Source organism: Ricinus communis, chromosome 2 (genome assembly GCF_019578655.1).
Source record: "Ricinus communis isolate WT05 ecotype wild-type chromosome 2, ASM1957865v1, whole genome shotgun sequence".
Classification (NCBI taxonomy): Eukaryota; Viridiplantae; Streptophyta; class Magnoliopsida; order Malpighiales; family Euphorbiaceae; genus Ricinus; species Ricinus communis.
The window spans coordinates 5136952-5158983 of NC_063257.1; the positions used below are offsets into that span (position 1 = coordinate 5136952).

The 22032-nt window shown below is 35.0% G+C and overlaps 2 protein-coding genes across 5 annotated transcripts; both read right to left on the reverse strand.

Moving 5' to 3' along the window:
- Positions 1-2890: 2890 nt before the first annotated feature.
- LOC8268414 (probable ubiquitin-like-specific protease 2B) lies at positions 2891-12820 on the reverse strand. 4 transcript variants are annotated; one of them, XM_048370737.1, is made up of 17 exons: positions 12562-12820; positions 10910-11247; positions 10707-10797; positions 10558-10607; positions 9766-9951; positions 9616-9682; positions 8994-9102; positions 8460-8519; positions 7885-8013; positions 7369-7569; positions 7223-7278; positions 7053-7146; positions 5759-5849; positions 4956-5075; positions 4195-4620; positions 3420-4032; positions 2891-3344 (listed from the first exon to the last, which is right to left on the reverse strand). In XM_048370737.1, exons 1-17 carry the CDS (start codon positions 12698-12700, stop codon positions 3082-3084), a joined length of 3033 nt encoding a protein of 1010 aa, XP_048226694.1. In that variant the 5' UTR covers positions 12701-12820; the 3' UTR covers positions 2891-3081. The 4 variants fall into 4 exon arrangements, with proteins under 4 accessions (XP_048226694.1, XP_015571551.2, XP_015571550.2 ...); XM_015716065.3 differs by having other exon boundaries at positions 2891-4032; positions 10710-10797; XM_015716064.3 differs by having other exon boundaries at positions 2891-4029; positions 12562-12819.
- A 1666-nt stretch (positions 12821-14486) lies between these two features.
- Positions 14487-16052, reverse strand: LOC8268412. The gene has a single exon (XM_002513992.3). The coding sequence runs from the start codon at positions 15854-15856 to the stop codon at positions 14759-14761; it is 1098 nt and encodes a 365-aa protein (XP_002514038.1). The 5' UTR covers positions 15857-16052; the 3' UTR covers positions 14487-14758.
- Positions 16053-22032: the final 5980 nt, after the last annotated feature.

The window sequence follows — 22032 nt, forward strand, 5'->3', positions numbered from 1 at the left end:
ATGCTTGATGGAATGGTTGCTAGGTTGGTGGCAACCGAAGAGGAACTTATCCTTTGTAAGAAGGCAGCTATCCAGGGAGGTGGAAGTGTGCCGATGATAGTCTCCACTTCATCGAAGTTAGATGTTCCGAAACCTAAAGCTTATAAAGGCTCGAGGAATGCGAAGGAAATTGATAACTTCCTATGGAGCTTGGAGCAATACTTCAAGGCACTTGGCTTAGTAGAAGAAGCCAAGAAAGTTGACGCTGCCGCACTCTTCTTAGAAGATACCGCAATGTTGTGGTGGAGAAGGAGGAGTGGCGACATGGAAAAGGGTACATGCACCATTAGCTCGTGGGGAGAATTCAAGGAAGATTTGAAGAAGCAATTCTACCCCGAGAATGCTATTCGAGATGCAAGGGCCAAGTTCATGCGACTCGTGACACGGAAGTATCAAGGAGTATGTTAAAGAATTCACCGACACACTTCTTGAAATTCCCAACTATACCGATGAAGAAGCCTTGTTTGCATTCACGGATGGGTTGCAGACTTGGGCAAGGCTGGAGTTGGAGCGCCGAGGGGTCCAAGATCTCAACTCCGCAATTGCCGTCACCGAATCTTTGATAGAGATGAGGAGGCAAGACAAGCCCAAGACCATCCAAGATAGAAGTGGCAAAGAAAAGAGTGGGGGAGACCGCCACTACAAGAAGGAAAGCTTCCAGAGGTTTGGCAAGCCCAGAGAGGGAGGCAACCATGGTAACAAAAATGACAAGGGTGGAGACAGACCCCGTATCAAGTGTTTTTTCTGCGACGGACCGCATAAGGCGAGAGAGTGCCCTACGAAGAACAAGCTCTCTGCGTTGGTCGAAGAAAGGGAAGAACACCAACGAGTGCAAGAGGAGTCTAAGATGGGTTCACTACAACTTCTCAGTGCCATCAAAACCAAATTTGAGATGCCCGAGTCCAAAAAGAAGGGCCGATTATTCGTGGAAGCGAAGGTTGGAAGCCGTACGGTAGAAGCATTGATAGATACCGGGGCTAACAACAACTTCCTCGAGGTAAAGGAGGCAGAAAGACTTGGCATCAAATATGCAAAGGAGCAAGGGTGGCTCAAGGCTGTGAACTCGGCGCCGAACGCAACATGTGGGTTTGCGCGAGATGTCAAAGTAAGCCTCGGTGAGTGGTCTGGCCTCTTAGACTTTTCCATTATTACAATGGATGACTATGAAATGGTGCTTGGCATAGAATTCTTGGATAAAGTGAATGCATTCCCACTTCCCTTTGCCAACACCATGTGTATCTTGGAGCAAGGGAATACTTGTATGGTACCGTTGAAACGAGAAGCCAAGGTAAAAGCCATGAAGATCTCGGCCATGCAATTGTCTGAGCGGGTAGAGAAGGCTCAGCCGTCATTCCTTGCGGCACTAAAGGAAGAAGTGGCAGTCTCGCCACAAGATAAAGTGCCAAAGGAGATAACAGGGGTCCTAGATGAGTTTGGGAATGTAATGCCTGCGGAGTTACCGAAGAAGCTCCCACCGAAGAGAGAGGTGGATCAGAAAATGGAGTTGGTAGAAGGTACAAGGCCGCTTACAACAGTCCCTTATAGTATGGCACCCTTGAGTTCAAGAGTCATGGAGGCAACCAAAAGAGTTGTTGGATGCTAGCCACACTAGGCCATCCAAGGCTCCATGTGAACCACCGGTACTCAAGCAAAAGAAGCCAACTCAAGGCAAGAAAGATGGCAAGCATCCTCATGGAGTTCGATTTTGCAAAGGAGTACAAGCCGGGAAAGGCAAACTTAGTGGCCGATGCGCTAAGTAGCAAGGCAAAGTTAGCTTCCACCACTAATGCTAACTTTCCTTCATTGGACCAAGGCAAGGTGGAACGAAACAAGCCCACCGAATTGTCAAAGCCATTACCGAAGTACAAGGGATGGCATGAGAAAGCCGACAGGGCATGTGCTCCTCTAACCAAGGCCGCCAAGAGAATGAAGAAGTGGGCGGATGGAAAGAAGAGTCATTCAGAGTTTGAGGAGGGAGGCTTAATGATGGTAAAGCTCCTTCCCCATCAAGGCCAAAGATTTGCTAAGAAACTTAAAGGGCATAATCGAGGCATACAGCAGGGACGCGACGAGGGCGTCGCCAGAATGAGTGGGGGAGAATGTCACAGCCCGTATATTTCCCCTTCTCGCACGAAGGTTCAATGGCCCAGGAAGCCTCCAGAGTTCGCTACAAAGCAAGGGAGGATTCTAGAACATTCTAGAATCATCTGGAGACATCTGGAAACATCTGGAACATTTTAGAATAATCTAGAATGCATGTATAATGTGTAGATAAGTATGGAAGTGTGTAGAACATTCTAGTACTTAATCTTAGCCATTAGATCGAATGTATCATCACCGTCCATTGAGGAGGTGGAGGCCTATATATAGCTTAGAGAATTCATTTGTAAGTATCAAGCAGATCAAGTTGTAATCAAGCTATTCAAGCTTAATAGAAGAGCAAGTAGTTTCTCTCTCTAGAAATTCTCTCTCTAAGCTTTCTTAAGCTTCCTTTTGTTCTTCTTGCCATTCTAGCTAGCATTTTGCCTAGCATAAGGAGGAGTAGGCTGACTAGCTGACTTGTTTCCGCGAGAAAGTAGCTAGTGCCGCACGGTTCGTTGGTAGCAAACTCCAAGCCCGTGACACGATGCATTGAGAATTGAGATCCTAGTTTTATTTTAGTAGAAAATTCCTTTTTTTTTTCTTTTTTAAATGAAAAAGAATAAATCGCTGCATTTGAAGAGTAAATGTCTGAAATTTGAGATTTTAACTGCCGGTATTCGCAACCCTTTCCGATCATTAAAAAATGTGTCAAGCGAGAGAACTAAAATCTATGAATTTTGTGGAAATAAAATAAGCAAAGTGCCAGCAATTTCCTAGACAATTCCATTCTTTTGATTACTTAAATTATTAACACAGAAGCTGCATATATTTTCTTTTTCCCATGGTGACTTACGACAATTGGTACTATTCACAGAATGGCATTTCAAAATCCAGTGAAATCCAAGTTCATTATTCTAGCAATAAAAATCTACAAGTGGAAAACCCCTTCTACAGCCTAAATTACAAATGGATATCCTCCGACAGGTTTCCGTTTATATCTCCATCCCCTTCGTGGAGAGGTGTAACCCGGCGCCTTTTTGGAGCTTGCTCTTCATCTGATTCTGCCATTGCACTATCATCAATTATTTGCTTCTCATCTGATTCTGCCATCACATTACCACCTGCTGTTTGCTTTTCATATGATTCTGTCATCCCGTTATCATCGGTTCTTTGCTTCTCATCCGACTCTGACATCAGGTTATAACTGACTGTTTGCTTCTCATCTGATTCTGCCATCCCCACTGTTTGCTCCTCGTCTGATTCTGCCATTGCGTCATCACCTACTGTTTGCTTCTCATCTGATTCTGCCATCACATTTTCACCGACTCTTTGCTTCTCATCTGATTCTGCCATTGCATTATCATCGATTCTTTTATTCTTATCTGATTCTGCGGTCACATCATCACTTTCACCTGAGATCGCTGCCTTTATATAGTGTTGATGTGATCCATTTTCTACCATGTTATAATCAATTTGTAAGGTAGATGGAATTTCTTGACAATAGGCAAGGTCTCCATTCTCTGTGGTATCATGGATCTTATCAGGATCTTCAGTACCATTAATGGCAGAGGTTTCCAGCATCTCACTGGAGCCAGACGCAAGTCTCTCTGTAAGGCATTCCATGTTTTCAATTGATTGAGATCTTTGTTGACCAATCTCTTCTCGACTTTGATCCATATCTTTCACAATGGAGCAATTCTCAATAATCCCTACGTCAGAATCATCAGAGGCACATTCCGATGTTTCTGAGGATGAGCCATCATGCTCTCCTTGCATAGAAACTCCAGGATTCCATGAAGAATCAGCCCCAAAACCTCTTAAAGGATATGGAATCGAACCAGCATCTTGTTGGAAAATAGAATCACCAGAAGGGAAATATACAAACTGCTCCCTGGCCTCTGCATCATCCTGCTATAAAACGAAAATAATACAAGGTATTGAAAAAGTAGAAGCACCAGTATCACTTTCCACTAAGTCAGAATTGGTTTCCAATAGAAGCCTTGTAACGTCATCTATCATTTTCAAAAGAGTTGAATATATTATTTTGCTAAAATAAAGAACAAACCTTCATACCTCTATCTGGTGTGATATAGCACCATTAAGACGGTAATAAGATGGCTGGTCAAAGGATGAACATTGTGCAAGTAATGATCCTGCAGGAACTCCTGGCTCAAAGAATTCCCTGAGAACCAAACCAGGGTCATTAACAGAATCAGAATTCCTCATAGAAGATGCTTCCAACAGAGTGATTTCAATCCCTTGATTGGCATTACAACTTGATAAATTGCCGTGACAAGCTACAGCTTGGGTGCATCTCTCTGAAACAAATTGGACTCTAATTTCTTTCCCATTATTTTCTAGAAAATTAGACTCCGGTTTGTCACTGCAATCACCAGAGGAAACTTCGTGAGAATAATGTTCAAGGAGCCCAGAAATAAGCCTTTGTATAAGAGTACGCTTCAGAGAAGCCTCAGCAGGAGGAAACCAGTCCACATTGAGCTGTTATACAAAAAAAAAAAAAATGATTATTAACCATATATATCTAGATCAGACAAATGATTACTCATTAACTTATCATAGCTTCATTTTGGAACATGTTCATGGTACAACCAAGTTCAGGGCACCTTAATTGTCGACTATAATTGACCAAAAAAAAAAGTTATATATCTATTTCTTAACCATCTTATTATAACATTTCAGTCCAATTATCAAGTCTCTGTATTATCTTTTATTCACTTGTGGAGTAATTGTGACCATATGGTAGAATCTGAATTATAGCCTTCCCTAAAGTATAATAACATTGAGAAACTTGCAATGAAGTAAAATATACTTACAAACTTTGAGAATCTGTTTATTTTGAATGGACTGAAATTCACAGGGGCGTCTGCCAAAAAAAGCTCCAGGTAGTGGAGCAGGAACAGGCCACAATCAAATGAATTTTCCTGCTGTGGCAACTGATATGAACATGAACAATATGTCAGAGCAACAAGTATACTGTATACACATGCATGCACATACAGAGGCTAAGGTATAGCACAAGGGCTGCACAAATAGAGATGCGACTTATATGTAAAGCATAAAAATTTTGCATTTTCATGTTGAACTTTCAAGCATCATGAGTCAAAAGCAATTAAATTTGATAGCCAACTTAATGAGATTGGGCTTGCTTGCAAAAAGTAAAGCTAATTTAACCTAAGTAATGGTTTTGAGCTGATGATGCTATAAGATGGTACCATTCATCTATTTGCTATTCATGAACTTTCCAACTATAAAAAGTAATCACATGAATATAGAAATTCAATTTTGCTTTAGTAGCATCTGCCTGAACTGCAGAAAGCTTAACATGCCACTAAGAGACTGCAGTCCTTTTCATTTGCAAGAATACAAACAGGCTCAAGTGTTGGTATCAATAAATTGCAAGCCTAATCAAGGGAATCGTGACCTATAATTTAGAAACATTAAGAATAAATTTAGTAAATATATGCAAAGCCTGATACTAATATCACATGCCAAATCAACCCTTTCACACTATTCCTTCCTATGGTACCTCAATAGCTAGAAGAAGCCTTTTGTGAATTGACTCTGTAATACTGACTATAAAGTAGCTAGTAAGCATATCAATAACACCAGGCAATACCTCAAGCGGGACAAACCACAAATTCAAAAATTTTGAAGACAAATCTTCTGATGTCTCCTTATGCCTAGACTTCCATTCTTCCCATAGATAACTGTCAATCCACGGTAAGAACAATAAATTAATAAATGACAAGGTCAATCTTTTTAGAAAAGTATGCTTTTAAGCAAATAAAATGCCATCAAAGAAAAGGATAATGCAGGATGAAGTGGAGAACTGCATGTCATAAATTATGTATATAACTAACTTGTAGGGCAATATCAAGTCATCAATGGTAAAGTAGAATTTTAGCTGAATTTATACATTTGGGCATGAAGATAGACGTCTAACTCTCAGCAAGATCCTTTTTCATTTCAAAGACAGGACTAGCTAAGCCAAATATGGTGCTTCAATTTTCCCACCAAGGAATCAACAAAAAATTCTTAGAACATGCACAGTCACCGCATAAATATTTCTAAGAATTTAGGATAAGAAAAGAGAAAAAAATGCTAATTAATATATATATATTTCTTATACTTAAAATATAAAATATGTTATTATTCAAATTTAAAAAATAAAATAAAAAAATATAATTTCATATAAATAGAGTTTAATTTATTTTTAACATCCTAAATATATTTGAAAATAAATTTTTATGTGTGTATCTTAATTTTTAAATTGCATTAAAAATAATTATATTAGTAAATATTATGGACTAATGATATTAAATTTATTTTGCTTTTTAGGGCTATTTTTGGGATCGCCTGTAAATTTAGAGGGTAACAGTCTAATTTTTAAAATTATAAAATTGCCCCATTGTGCCCTAAAAGTGTCTTAAACTTGTCCTAGCCATGTTGATTTTTCTTTCATTTTTAATGTAAAAAAATATCAATTGATATCTCAAAGCAATCTAATCAAATAACTAATCTAATGTCAATAATTTTAGGCTTAATTACCAAATACATTTTGTATTATGTAATTATTTTTAGATTTAGCATATAAAATTTTAATTTTTCAATTTCAATATTATATTTCAATATTGATTTTAAAATAAATTATTCTAACATGTATGGACGTGAATTAGACACTTGTTGGGCGTGTGCTGGGCATGTAGCTGTGTTGGGCACATGTCTTGACCATTGCAAGAATAGAACAGTTTGAATGCTTTTCACTCACCCCTCAGTTCCCCAACTCCACAAAAATAAACAGACAGTGCATAGAAAGGAATATCATGTTGAAATGATGCAGTATTGCCAGAGTGCATATTATCTGAAAGAATATAAAGAAAATTGCAAACTATGAGGAACTTGGATGATACCTCTGAACAAGGTTTTTTAGACCCGCATGAGTTCCTTTGATAGAGTCCATATGTAATATGCATGGTGTTCTAGGAGACTTTCGCAAGTCTTCATCTGACGAAGAGTGAAAAATATTTGTATTAAAGAAGAATTCCCTAATCAAACATCATAAGATCCAGCAAGAACTCACCTCCGAAGCCAGCCAATTCACCAGGATGACATATTATTAATAAACTCCAGTGAAGGCTATCATCAAAAAGCAGACATTCATCACACTACCAAAGAATCAATAAATGGCACATCTTAATGAAGACAGTTTGCAAAGCACCTGCATACCTGAAATTTACAGGGATAAAAACATAGTCTTTTCCAAATATATCCACTTTCCTTGTCCATTTATGAACACGTAAAAAAGCAGCCCTGCCATCTGAAGCACTGGATGGATCTTTGTCTAGATCTGCAAGCTTCCGAAAGAAAAAGCTATTAAAAAAATGGAACCTATGCTTTTCCTCAGGTGGAATCTGGTTCTTCAAATACCTGAAATCAATTCAAAGGGAAAAAACATTAAGCGTAGAAACAAATCATAGCTGCTGATATGTAAATAATCTTGGAATCGACCTCCATTTCTATCAGCTTATCTACTTTCAATTCAAGGTCAACTACATGCAAATTGATGGAGAAATCCATGACCTAAATGAAACATTTATCTCCATGAAAATCAGTAAACTAACGAAACAAAAATAAAACAATGATTATGGAAAAGGTTAGAAACTCGGTGTCTAAAATAAAGCCAAAGATAGGAAAACAAATATATCATAGCTGAAACAAAGGATTTGATGCATAAAAACTTACTTGATATAGAAGTCAATAATAGTGTCATTGATAAATGTCTCGGGCTGTAGTAGGTCAAAATCTCTCTTACTAATAGAAACAGCATCTGAATCCCCTTTTGGATAGACAACATCTTCAACAGCTTCAAAACTGTAATATCCTAAGAGTATTCAGTAACACATTATAGTCCGTTTACATGCATAATAATTCACCAGTAGCACACACAACTTGTATGAGAGACAATCTCCTTTAACGATAAAAATCAACGCATAAAAGCACACCACATCATATGCTTGTTCAAATACAGTGCTTTAAAGAAAAATCCAAAATCTTCAAACAAGGTCGCATTTTGGCCAAGAAAAAATATTTATGATGAATTTGCTGTCAAAAAGAATTTCTGATGACAAGTACAATAGAGGTTTAACACAGTTTAATCCATAAATAGAGCTAGAAACTTTTATGGAATGGCAGCAGAAGCAACATGACAGTTAGCAAAAGAAGTGCAAAATAACAATTTAACCACTGCAGTAAAAATATTCCCAGCTCAATGCCTATAAAATAACATTTTCCATTGAAAAAAAGTTGTTCTCATTTACACTGGAAAATACGGCCTTTTCCGATGTAAGTGCGCTCCTGCAACCATTGTGGCATCCGAACTACAAGCAAACAGATGAAAGGGTCAAGAAAATGTAAATTAGGGAAAGGAAAAGGAAACAAAAAAAGGAAAAAATAAACAGTATAAGTAAAAGACATCAAGATAACTTCCGTTCCATGATTAATCAAATTTTCTACCCACCAATATATTAAATTCTTATGACTTCTATAAATGGGTAAAGCATAGTCATTGAAGAGTCAACTATTAGGATGCATCACCATACAGTAAAGGGAAAGCAAGAACTCATGTCACGAGTAATAAAAAGTTTATTGCGATACCACCACAAGCCTCAGATAGCTTTAAGCATGAAAATAGAAAACTACATCCACCATAAATAATCAACTAGATCTGGAATGAAATTTTAAAATTCACCATCCAATCTTTACTGGAAGAAGAAGTATCTAATCATTTACAGAAAGTTATATTGGGGCCCAGAGACAAACACTATTATACTGTGGCAATTCAAAAAACTTACTCGCGTACAGTATCAGATAAAGCTAAATACTTGACATTCAGAGATCCGATCTCTTCCAATTTCCCAGACCAGTTGGGCTCAAGAACAACAAACTCCAGCTGCTCAACCCCTAATGACATTTAGAACGGAAAAAGAAAATCAGCAAAACTAGAATTTTGACCTCCAAAAAAGGGTGAAAGAATGAAAACATAGAATAACAAACATGGATATTTTGACCAAAAAGAAACTAAAAATAAACTACCTTACTAGATCAAAATTAAACAGATAAAATTTTTCATTTACCCAGAAGTTAAAATATTAATGCCCCCTCATTGATAATCAGCACTATTGACACTCTTTAAGAGATTATCAACCAAAACTGCGAGAGACGCATACCCACATGATTGTGCTACATATAAGATATTTCAACTCCATTCATCGTACAATTCCTTTTATATTTGTAAATAATGTTCTAATGTCTATTATATCAAAGCCAGAAGAATGAAAGGACAGGTCAGCACAAGTTCCAAAATGTTAGGGAAAACTATCAGCACTGCTGTAATATTCTAATTCTAAAGATAAAAAATGCAGGAAGTGATAAATTGTGGACATGCAAATGAACCATATAGGGCCACTAACCCACCATAAGCATTAGCAGCTTGCGCAGCATCCTTCGATAGTACATGGAGCTTAACAGTGACAGTTCCAAACTACACAAAATACAAAAAGTAAAGCTTGAATAAACTAAATATAACCAATATCACACGGACAAACACAAGTCAGTGTGGCTCACCCTTTGAAGTTGCTGAGACTCAATACGAATAATATCATCAATAGCCCTTTCAAAGCTGAAAGTTCCTTCATCTCCATGTGAAGACATACCACTGACTTTAATGCCGCCACAAGAAAAAGTTATCAGGCACCCGGTACAGTGATTACCCCGATAGACAACATAATCAACTTCCATATCAATTATATCCTGTCAATTGCACAAAAAGGTTTAGACTATCTTGAAGTTTTTCTGACCATTGCATATAATTGGACAGAAGCACACATCTACAATGATGGCACAATGTACTTTATTTTGAGCGCAAGTACATTCCTTTATCCACACCAAGCAAGAACGGGATTTCTATAGTGACAACACCATAAATATCTGTGAACAATAATAGCAATAGCCGTGTCTATATATTGCAATAGGCATCACTTAATGACTGATATAAGAAAAAATAAAAAATTAATGAAAAAAGGACATGGTAAGCTGAAAGATAAGTTTTTACATTAAGCAGCAGATAAAACATTTTAAGAGTCAAGCAACTCACTTACACAAGCATATAGAAAGGGGAAAAAACCAACATATCATGTGGACAGAAGACATATACAAGCATGTATGAGCAAATACAGAACAGTGGACCTCCGAAGCATTTACAAGCAAATCAAAATGAGAAAATTAACGAATTACAAAAACCTAATGCAAAATTTAAGAATACGAAATCTGGGACCTCCATAGGATAAAATTGCAATCTGATTCATTTTTCATTTAAGAATGAACTTAATCAATTATATGGAGAAGAGAATATCATACCATTTCTGATGCACTGAAATATTTATCTGATGAGTGATCATTTTCAGTAGCTGGAATTTTGAAGAAGGAAAATTTATAAGATACTAAGTAGACTATTAAAAAGTCCATCAATAACACATTTTGCAATAAATAAAATCTCGAGCAAATACCACCATCATCAGCAATATCAGAAGCAGGACTTGATGGGGAACTCTCACTCATGCTTTTATCAGCGTCTGATTTCTCATTGACCCGTCCACTCTACATAGTTTACAGGCAAAATACAAATGAATTTGTACACAATAGCAAAGCAAAAACAAATTGATATCTGGTTTAAATTGTAATTCAGTAAACATATGAAAGGCTAATATACATTGGATGGAGGAGAGTCTGCAATGCCACAATTTGATTGAATTCTCCCAGGTGAAAGTGATGCATGACATGACACCACAGCCTCCTGTTCAGTAAAAGAACTTTTGAATTCATGGTAATCCGTAATAGAAGAAGGATCTTTTTCATGACTCATAGGTTCTGATCGAAAAGCAGTATCTGTGTCAGAATTCTCATCAACAGTGGCTGAGTCTGCTCTAACAATTCCTGGAGGGGCGTGTGTACTAGCATCTTTAGAACTATTTTCACATTCCATTGCATCAACATCTACACAAGTTATAGTGCCAATGTCCCTTTTTGCAACTTCAGATCCCTGGGAAACTGGAAAAGACGCCAATAAATTTATTATAGAATAAAAGCAAGTGTTTACCAAGAACGCAACATCAATAATCTCCAATTGTATTTACTAAACAAAAATGAGATTAAGACAAACATTTACATGAAAAGCAGAATTCAAAGTCGAGATAGTGGAATCTATTAATTGGATTAAAATGGTTTCAGACTCTTCAAAATTCCATATTAGCATCATGACGGTCAGAATTTATTATTACAAACTCAAAATGTTGAAACTGCTCACAATCCTCCTAAACAGGTTTAAGACACAAAATGCCAAAGAAATAAAAATTAACAGCGCATTTAAAACTGTAAGAAAGAAAAAAGAAAATTCTAAAAGAATAAAATGTATCATGGAATGCTCTAGAGTTTAAGCAATACACCAAAGTAACTGTATAAATACCAGCCTCAAGACATATGGCTTTCACCTAGACCTTTAATCCCCTTCCAGTGAATCAGCAGTTTTGAGTATCTAACACCATACAGCATTGTAACAAAATCTTATTGGGAACCAACACAATAATCCAAATTAGACAAAGACATGCAAACTGCATATCCCAGTATAGAATTGCCTAACCGCAGAAATGAAGGACTGGCTATGTTTTAGCTCAAGCTCTTTTTAGTATAAATTCCTTTTATTCCACCAGGAAAAACTTTTGCGTTAAATTGTTAAAAGCATAGTCAACGCATTGTGCACTAAGTTAACTCCTGCCTATCCCCTCTCATCCTCCAAAAAGTAATGGAACAACAAAATCATAACAATTTAGGATTACCGCTTCAAGTGGTCACCACATCTTTTATGTGAGCTCCAAAACTGAATTAAGCTGATGAAATACAAATTCAAAAGTGGCCCTAATTAACGCCGCATATGTACTTAAGAATAGCTAAGAGTACAGCATACATGAATATAACGAGTGTATTTTGAAATTCTAAAAATGCGATTGAATTCTATTTACTCAATTCTCATGTTTGAAAAGTTCATAGTTTCTAAAATTCAATATTTTCAACGTAGAAAAAACGAGAACAAAAAAATTGCATTTTAGAGAAGTAAGATAACATAATTTTCAACAAATTTAATCCAATTGAATTCTTTGCACATCATTTTTATCCAACAACGCCTAACAGAGAATGAATTACAGTTCAAGTTCAAATTACCCTCAAATTGCAATACCGAACCAAGACTTTCCTATATATAAGGAAAGCCTTAAAACAACCTCTAAACAAACAAACAAACGAAAAAGAATAAATGTCACGATAATGAAATAGAGAAAATTAAAGTTTTTGAGAAGGAAAAAACGGTACCGCATTCATTAAAGTCGCACTCCAAAAAGGCGGGATTTTCAAGATTAGGGTTTTTGAACTTGCCGAGAATTTTGCCAGCTGTATATTCAGCAAGCTCGTCTTCTTCCTTGAAATCGAAGACTTCGAGTCCGTTCTTCATCGCCGAGAGAGATCAACGAGTCAACAACACTGGAGACTCGGTTGAGACAAAAGGAGAAACTCGCTGAGTTGACATCTATATAGTGTTGGCGATCGAGACGAGAAAGAAAATAAAATAAAATAAAGAAGGAAATAAATATCTAATAAGCCAGTTGTTAAAAGAAAATTGGAAAACGTTTCTGTTAGAGAAATAGATTTTACGCGCGAGATGTGATTGTGAGAAGCACGGTTCTATTCGGATGAGAGGATCTGTGATTGGATGGTGTTGATATGGGGATGTTGTGTTACGCCACTGTGGTAGCGCGTAGTGATTGAATGTTGTTGTAGGTAGTAAGAGATGATTGTGCACTAGTTAGGACAAAATGGAACAGAATTGGATGAATCTTTTTCTTTATACTGTGTTCCACCCTTCATTATTTTCTTTTAAAGAAATTATATCATGGGTCTAGTATTTGAATTATAACATAAATTGTAGAAAAAATAAAATTAAAATTACCTATGGCTTATGAAAAAATAACTATTTTTCACTTTTTTTTATCAAACATATATAAAATACTTTTCTGATCCTATATTATTTTACTAGCGACTTGTCTTTTTATATTAATATCTCATATTAACAGTCAATTCCGTAATATAATTTCTTTTGATTTTTAGCTGAGAATAAACTTTGAAGGTCAAGATGAGGCCAATTTTGGTTGCTATGTGTTATTCTAATAATGTATATACTTTTTTCAATTATAATAGTTTTATATTTTAGAGCCAATGTCGGCTGGCAATCTGTGATATAAAATAGAATGTAGGGGTGCCACTGAGCAGTTCTGAAAGAAGCTTTGGGCTTTGAAAAATCCATGCTGAGGTGAAAAATCCTTGTGTTGCATGTATGTTGTGGTTGTTTGCTTACTGCCGAGTGCTGACTTGCTTCGGGCAAGCCAAGTGTCTATTGACCCTCTGTGACCTATTTGTGACAGGGGGAATGACAGTCGGTCCTTTATGCTATGTTTGGCTATCGACTGGCCCCGACTGTTGGTTGAATGTAGACCCTCCATATTTGGTCTCTTTTACTGGTTGGGTGGGCTCCTTCTTCGCCCAATAACTCCCTTTAGAATTCTGCTATGTTTTCGATGATCCGTTGGAACCATCGTAGCAGTTGGATTTGGAGCAAGAAGGCGAGCTCTGCTCACTGTATTCTTAATTTTGCTGAGCAAGCTTTGACTCGATCACTTGGGGCTCGAAGTGTGGTTGATAGCATGCCGTCGCAGGGTGATTACTATACGGAATATTGCTTGGACCAAACCAGCTGCTGATTGGGTTAACGTGAACGTTGATGCAGCAATTTTTGATGATCAAAGCCGTATAGGTGTGGGCTGTGGAGTGCGTGATTCCATTCAAGCATGGTTATGGCGAGAGCTTCGATCTTTTGCTGCTCCAGAAACAGAGGCGATCAGTGTAAGGAAAGTCCTTAAGTTACTGCAGCATCAACTAGACCGCTGGATTATTGAATTTGATGCTCTTCAGGTTATTCAACAGCTTCTATGAGATGAGTAGTGACTCTTGTTTTCATTTAATAATTGATGACGGCAAGCATCTGATTAATATTAGGCGAGTGCAATTTACATTTAGCTCACTGTGTTGCTCAAGCTGCTCGTTCTATTTCAGGTCCCAAGGAGTGGTTCTCTTCCCCTCCTTACTTTATTGCCAGTGTACTAGCTTTTTGAAAGTTCATTTTAATGAAAAAGTTCTATTGGATTTCGGAAAAAACGAAAAACAAGAACAAAATACACGAGGCATTTTCAGAATGTACAATTTTCATCAAATAACATGCTCCAATTGATAGTGAGGACTTGCTACGATGATATTGCTACATATCATGACCTTAAATTTAACAAGTCAGTTGCAAGAAAAAGAAAATCTAAACAACTGTACAGACAACCAAGAATTAAGAAAACGAAAAGCAAGAAGTACAGCTATAACAAGTCAACAACAACAACACCCATATACCTTGCCGAGTGTAGCAGTTACAAATACCACTTTCCTTCAACCTTCTATACCCTCGATCAGCTTAAATACTTTGACCTGGTAATGGATATTTTCTTGGCCTTCCTCTCTTCTTTGGAGCAAACCCAGTTCCATTCCCCACCACTCCGCCACCTCTCCCCACAGCTGCTCTTACATTGGCAGCCGCGGCTGGTGAAGTTGCAGCTACAGCTGCAGCCGGTGCAACAACAGTCCTAGATGGTGCTGCACCACCACTTGTATTTACATTGCTAATTTTATCAGCAAACACTGGCGTCTGCGGGGTCCCACCACCATTTTTATCACCAACTTGCTGCCCTGAACCAAAAATTGGCGGCATCCAATTAGGGAACACACCCGCCTGACCCGACCCGGACCCTGCAGTGTTTTTCTCTCCATCAAACATGAACCCCAGAGGGAAAAATCCCCAACAACAATAATACGCCTCTTTCCCCGGGACCAAAGGCGGCAAAGACGGTACCAAGGCAGCGTGAAACGCTCTCTGACAATTTTGACACCTCAAACAACAATCGTGATAAACACGAGGATACTCATATAATATTAAACAGTAGGGACAGGCAGTCCAAAACGAAGACAGTTTCATCTTTTGATTCCGATCTTGCGATATACTATTATAATTAGTTTGGACCCTTTCCTCTGTATGTTTCCTCGCGGCTGCGGGACGCTGGCTTCTCCGCACAGGTAATTTAGCAGAATTAGACAAATCTACCCTCGAAAACAAACTCAATTCGTTGTCGTATAATGATTTTTTAGAAGAATCTGATAAAACAGTCCAGGCGTCAGCGACGAGCTTAAAAGCTTGATCTGCGAAAGGGAATTTATTTTTGTCTGGGTGAAGGAGTAATGCGAGACGACGATATTGTTTTTTGATGAGATCTTGATCATCGGAACGCCGATCGATTTGTAAGATGGAGTACCAATCATGGTGATTATTAATGCGCTTGTCTGATGATAAAAGAACGTCTGCCACCGCTAAGATCTGATCTGAACCGTCCAGGAGAGGCTCTGTTTCTTGTGCTAAAACTGCGAAGTCTCTTGTGCCATTGAAATCGCGGGACTGGAGGAGCTTCTCGGCGATTCCTAGCAGCCGTTCTGCTTCGGCTCTGTTGGGATTTTCGTTCATTTTCTTTTTTTGTTTGGTCGGGTTTGGCTTTTCAGAAATGAAAATGGTAAAGAAGGAAAACTATGGGCGCCTTTTTTTCTATTTATATTTTGTCTTTTTGATGCTCAATCAGTGGCTCCACGCCATTCTCTTTCCTTTCAAGTTAACCGATTGGGGTTGGTTTTGCGGATTCGCGAGTTGATTAGGTACCAGGAAGAGCTATCAAAACAGTAGTATTTCTCATTTATATAATATAATAAAATCTATTCTAATTAATATTTAAATGCAAAAAAAAATAAAAAATTAATCATATTAATAATTTGAATTTAATTTATTAAAAAGGGTAATTAATTAATCTTTCTTTAACATTTGTTGCTGCTGACTATTACTTTATTTTAATTTTTTCATTTATCAAACAGTTATAGGATTTAACTAATTTAAAAAATCAGTTGAATCTTTAAGATATCAGGGCGATTTTTTGTAGGCTGTTCATTGTTGCGTTGCTTGGGCAGCATGATTCATTTTGTATTGGCTTCCAGTTTTAGGCTCAAACAATTGGACCGAAGGCCTCAACGTGTTCCGCGCTGAACATATCTAAGACTATGGTAATGCCATGGCCCGTGGGGCGAAATCTATAAAGCCCATGAAAGTGTTAGCGTAGCACCTTGAATAAAGGTAAGGACTAAGGAGCTGCACGGATGCCTAAATTTACAATTGGACTGTGATTATAGTTTTGGCAATAATTTAGCTAATTGTTGATTGATTGATTGATATGTATTTTTATTTTTAGAAAAGGAAAGGGAAACAGTGTACTTCTTAACTTTTGCATGCTAGGAAAAGAACGAGTCGTTTTCAAAGTAAAAAGTAAAAACAAGGAGTGTTCTGGAATTATGTAGCAGGTCACCACTCGTGGGGCGGCATGATTAAAATTCAAACACCAAATTAAACAATAAAGTATTGGATAATTATTGCTATTATGGTTACTGAGATTACAGAAAAGAAATATCTCTTGGAAAAAGAAAATCAAAGTTTGTATTGGAGAATTTCAAAGGATTTGCAGGTCTTAGTTACGCATGCACATGGAATGCTGACAAGTGGCCTCTAAATAGCAGCAATGGCCGTCTTGGGATTTAAACTTGTCAAATTTTTTTAATGGGTTCTTGTTTCAGGTGTTTTTAGTTCTTGTTTTTTGCAAATTCAATAGCCAAATTGACTTAGATTAATAGTGGTAAAGCACACAAAACACACTTGGGGTATAAAATTTCCAGAATTGCCTTGGCTTTGCTGAAAGCTATCAATTCTTTGGGTCTTGTGTGTTTCTTTATCATCGACTGCTCCACTCCCCATTTTCATCTCTTTAGAATGTTATGAAAATAAAATACCTTATTTAAAATATATAAATAAACGTGTACGTGTATCTATTATATTATTCAATTTATTTATTATATGATTACGTGGAGAATGGAAAGAAGACCACGTAGCATATACATTTTTTCTTTTCGTTCCGAAATTGGCTTCTCTTGTGTTCAAGTGTGCAAATTCTAAAAACATTTCTTTAAATTTATGTATATTGACTCATTTTTAACTGAGCAAAGTTATTAATAATATCAGAATTGTTACAAGTGGAATTCGATTCATTAAAAGAAGGGAAGAAAAGAAAAATAATGCTCTCCATGCGAAATATGAAAAACATAAGATTTTTCTTTTCGAAATTGCGACTTACAACAGAAATCCACAAAAACTAACCTCGGAAGAGCCGAACGAACTGAAATTGAAAGTAAACATTAAGGCTGAGTATGGATTTCGGTGATTCCCGCCCAAACCGAATAACCATACCGAAAAATACCAGAACCGAAATAACCAAAAAAATTTATAACCGAATTAAACTTATCCAATTTTTTTTTCTATTACAATATGGTACTGGGTCTTTAGTAAAAACCGTACCATAACCGATCTGTCTTGTACTGATTCGGACCAAATCGTAGAACCGAAATTATTTATTAGTAATTATTTATATTATATAAATAATTATTATTAAAAATAACTATAATATTATAAAATATTTTATACTCTATTAAAAAATTATTTTACATTTATCATTTTATATAATTTAAGCAATTATTATCGACATAAGAAAAAAAATACTACATATTAAAAATAACTATAATATTATAATGTACTTTATATTCTATAAAAAAATAGAAGTTATATATTAATATATCATATAGTATAATCGATATTAATATATATTACTCTAATACTAAATTTATAATTTATTATCTATTAACTTAATATTAATACATTTTCTTACCACATACTACAAGCCTACATCTAACAATTTGAACACACTATCTTCCTTTTTAGAATACACCGCTGCACTTCCTATTTTATAATTCAGAAAGAAAAAATTCTCAAGGCAAATTTCTCGATAAAAAATAAAAATAAAAAAAGAAAAAATTTGTTCGCGTAGACATTTTCCTCTTTAGAATACACCGCCGCACCTTTCAATTTTCAATTCAGAAAGACAAAATCCCTAAGGTAAATTTCTAGACAGAAAATTAAAAGGAAAAATGAAGGAATTAGCTCGCCTAGACGTCTTCCTCTTTAGCGTCACACATAATTGGCTCGCAGAAAGGCAGAAGTAAGAATTGGCTCGCGTAGACTTCTTCCTCTTTAGTGCTCTCTCTTTTTATAATTGTGTCGTCATTGCTCAGTCCCGGATATTTTTCTTTTCTTTTTTATTTTTTTATTTTTATTTTTGATGGGTAGATTGTTGGCTGCAACTCTGAAAAATATTTTATTTTAATGATTGTCATATGAAAGATATTTTTATGCTAGCAGTAACATATATTTTAATGGTTTATATTTGAACATTGAATGAATTATTATACTTGCAAGTGACTGAATTGCAAAACAGGTTGTTCAAGAATGTGATTGAAATTCTAATTCAGAGGTTGGTAATCATATTTTCTCTAAATATATTTGATTAAAAATGAGATTAAAGCTGTATTTTTTAATCTTTTAGAACCGAAAATAGTATCGAATCGAACTGTATTTAACCGTAAAAATTGGTACAATATTATACGGATCATTTTATGTTTGGTACGGTACTAGCACCTTTAATTTTAAAAGAACCGAGATTTGGTATGGTATTGGTGATTTATAAATAACCGAATTGGACCAATCTGTGCTCAGCCCTAGCGGACATATATGCGCATGGCTTCTTCCTGTTTTCTGAAAACAAAGAAAGTAACTAAAATCAAAAAATAAAAAATGGTCCAAAATGATCATTTGGAAAGAATAGAGACTATTAGGGCTTTTGCCTAGTTTTTCTTCCACCAAAAAAAAAAATATTCAAGGACAGACAATAGTGTAGTGTTTGGAGTGTTTCCTCATGGCTATAAGAATTGAGTTTCAAATTTTAAAAGAGACATTTTTAAAAATATTCTTTAAGATTATTTAAATCATATTTTCTTTAGATTTCATCTTTCAAAATATTTAGAGATGGATCTTTTAATGTGGATAGAATAGATTTTATTAGTGAAAAAGAAGATCGGAGAGTGACATGAATGATTTCATATTCTCCAATATATTCTCTCTAAGGCATATAAAGATTAGGAGAAAGTGTGTAAAGCAGTTCTCGGATGGATAGTAGCTTGCTAGATAGCCATATATGTGTACTCGAGAAAGATTTTTGATTCCTCCTTTAGCAGAACCAGAAAAGCTAAAGACTAACTGAGTTGGCTTAAAATGGCATAAAAATGTGGCATCGTATTTTGGCCACTTCCAACTTTCTTTACTGAATGAGATCCCTATTGTATGAACATATGAAAGTTGATTAATGCTATATAAATTGTTGAAACAGCCCATCACTCTTAACTTTAGGCTATCGTCCCTTCAGAAAGAAAGAAGCTTAATAAATAAAGAGTGATATGCTTGAATTATAAAAATACAAAACCCAACTTAAAAATATGTAAACGAGACGATAAAAGTCTCATATAGTTTAATTAGGATTTCAAATTTAAATCTTGAACATGCAATTATGTTAAAAAATTTCAATAATAATTTACCACTTATAAATATCATCCCGACATATGTTTTAAATTAATTTTAAATATATATAAAAAGAAGTATAAAATTTAATTGATTTGTTAACAAACTAATATGACATTTTTCAAATTCAAATAAAAAGAAAGAAAAAAGAAAAAGAAGTTTATCATCAACATTTATCCTTCAAAGGTTTGTTGCCATTGGCCAATGTTCAGGGCAGTTTTGCCAAATAATGTCCTGGCATCATCCCTTGGATGGTTTAACTGTGGCTGTACTGCAACTTGCTAATTGGCAAAAAGGACTTTTCTTTCCAAAGTTGAAACAGACACACACACACATACCCCAACATTTATGGAGATATAAAAGTATAAACAAATAGATGGAACCTTGATATTTTATTTATTTTTTAATTGAAAGTGGAAATAACAAAATGGGACTACTTTTAGGACCACATATAAAGAGTTAAACTGAGAAAACTACTTTACATTGAAGAACTACAAAAGGCATGGAAAGGTCATGTTACATAAAAATTGTTAATAAATGTTAAGGTTTGGTATGTCCATATTTGCCAAAATTAGAATAATTAGATTAAATCACAAATTCATATAAATTTTATGCCTTTTCTATTATTAATTTATTAATTTTTCTTTTTAAAAAAGGAATTCAATCTTGAAATAAACATGCATCTATCACTAGATTAAACTTCAAAAGCATAATTTATTTACATATTGTCTTATAGTTTAAAACAATTATCTACAACATTAATATGATGATAAATATATTTAAATTTAAATAAAAACCCAGTTTGATTTTATCTCTATAAAAAATGTGCTAAGTCTGTATAGGAAAATATAAACAAAAAATTTATCAATTTATTAAAAAAAGTTAAAAGAATAATTAAACCACATTTTATATATTTTTATTATTGCTCTTTTCCTTTTTAAGTTACAAAATATAAAGGATATAAATTTTTTTAATAAATTAAAATAAAAATGAGATGATTTAATGCAGGTCAAAAATCAATGAAGCATGCAGGAATAATTCATATGTGGTAGTAGTTTTATTTTTGTTTTCTGATAAAATTAAAAAGAAATTGCATGATTTCCATGTGCAATAAAAAATGATAGGTGTGTATGAGAGGAGATCATAATAATTATGGACGGCTATGATTCCCAGGAATTAAATGTTATTGTTGCACTCGATTTAAAGATAAGACACCTTTTTGGATTATATTGGCCATCCTTTTTATTATTTGCACATGTAAAATCATCCTTCTCCCTTCTTCTTTTCTTCTCACTGCTTCATATCAATGACGTATGTGATGTATCCTTCACACACAATTATATATCATAATTCTTATATAAATCAATCCTTTTACATTTTAATCGTTTAATTTTATTTTGATTGCTTAATTTATTCAAATAAACCCTTTTATTAGACATTCATGCTTTAAAATGTGATTTCGATTAGGAATTAAAGTGTTTCATATTATAAATATTAGAGACCAATTTATTAATTAAAAATAAAACGGGAAGACATAATGTTGAAAAAGAAAAAGAAAAAAGTGACATGATTCGTAAGTCATTTCTATTGGTTAGAAATTATGAGGATGAAGAGAGAAAGAGGAAACAATGAATGGGTAAGGTGAAGGGGGGCCAAACTAAAATAAATATCGCCTGTGACGTGATGGCCCCTGACTCTCTTTTGTACGGAAACCCTTCTTCCTCCACATACAAACTTAAAACCTAATACACACCTTCCTTTCTTTAACCTCTTAATATTTTCATAATCCATAATTTTTAATAATACAAATACCGCTGGAAATTATTTTAAGAATATAAATATTTAAAATATAATTAAATTCTAAATTTTAAATTTTAAAATAAAATTATTTTTTATAAAATTAGACAACTTTTATAATATATTAATAAATTAATGCACGTCGACAATTATAAATTTATATATATAGTGCATGTAAAATATTAAATAAATGATGTATAATCCCGATTGTATTTTCTTAAAAGAGAGATGAGTGCTATTTACTTAAATAATGAAATATAGTATTTTAAATTTTTATATGTAAATCGTTAAATTATTGAGTAAATCACCAAAGAAAATCATAAGTTGTGTCATAACATATATAAGTA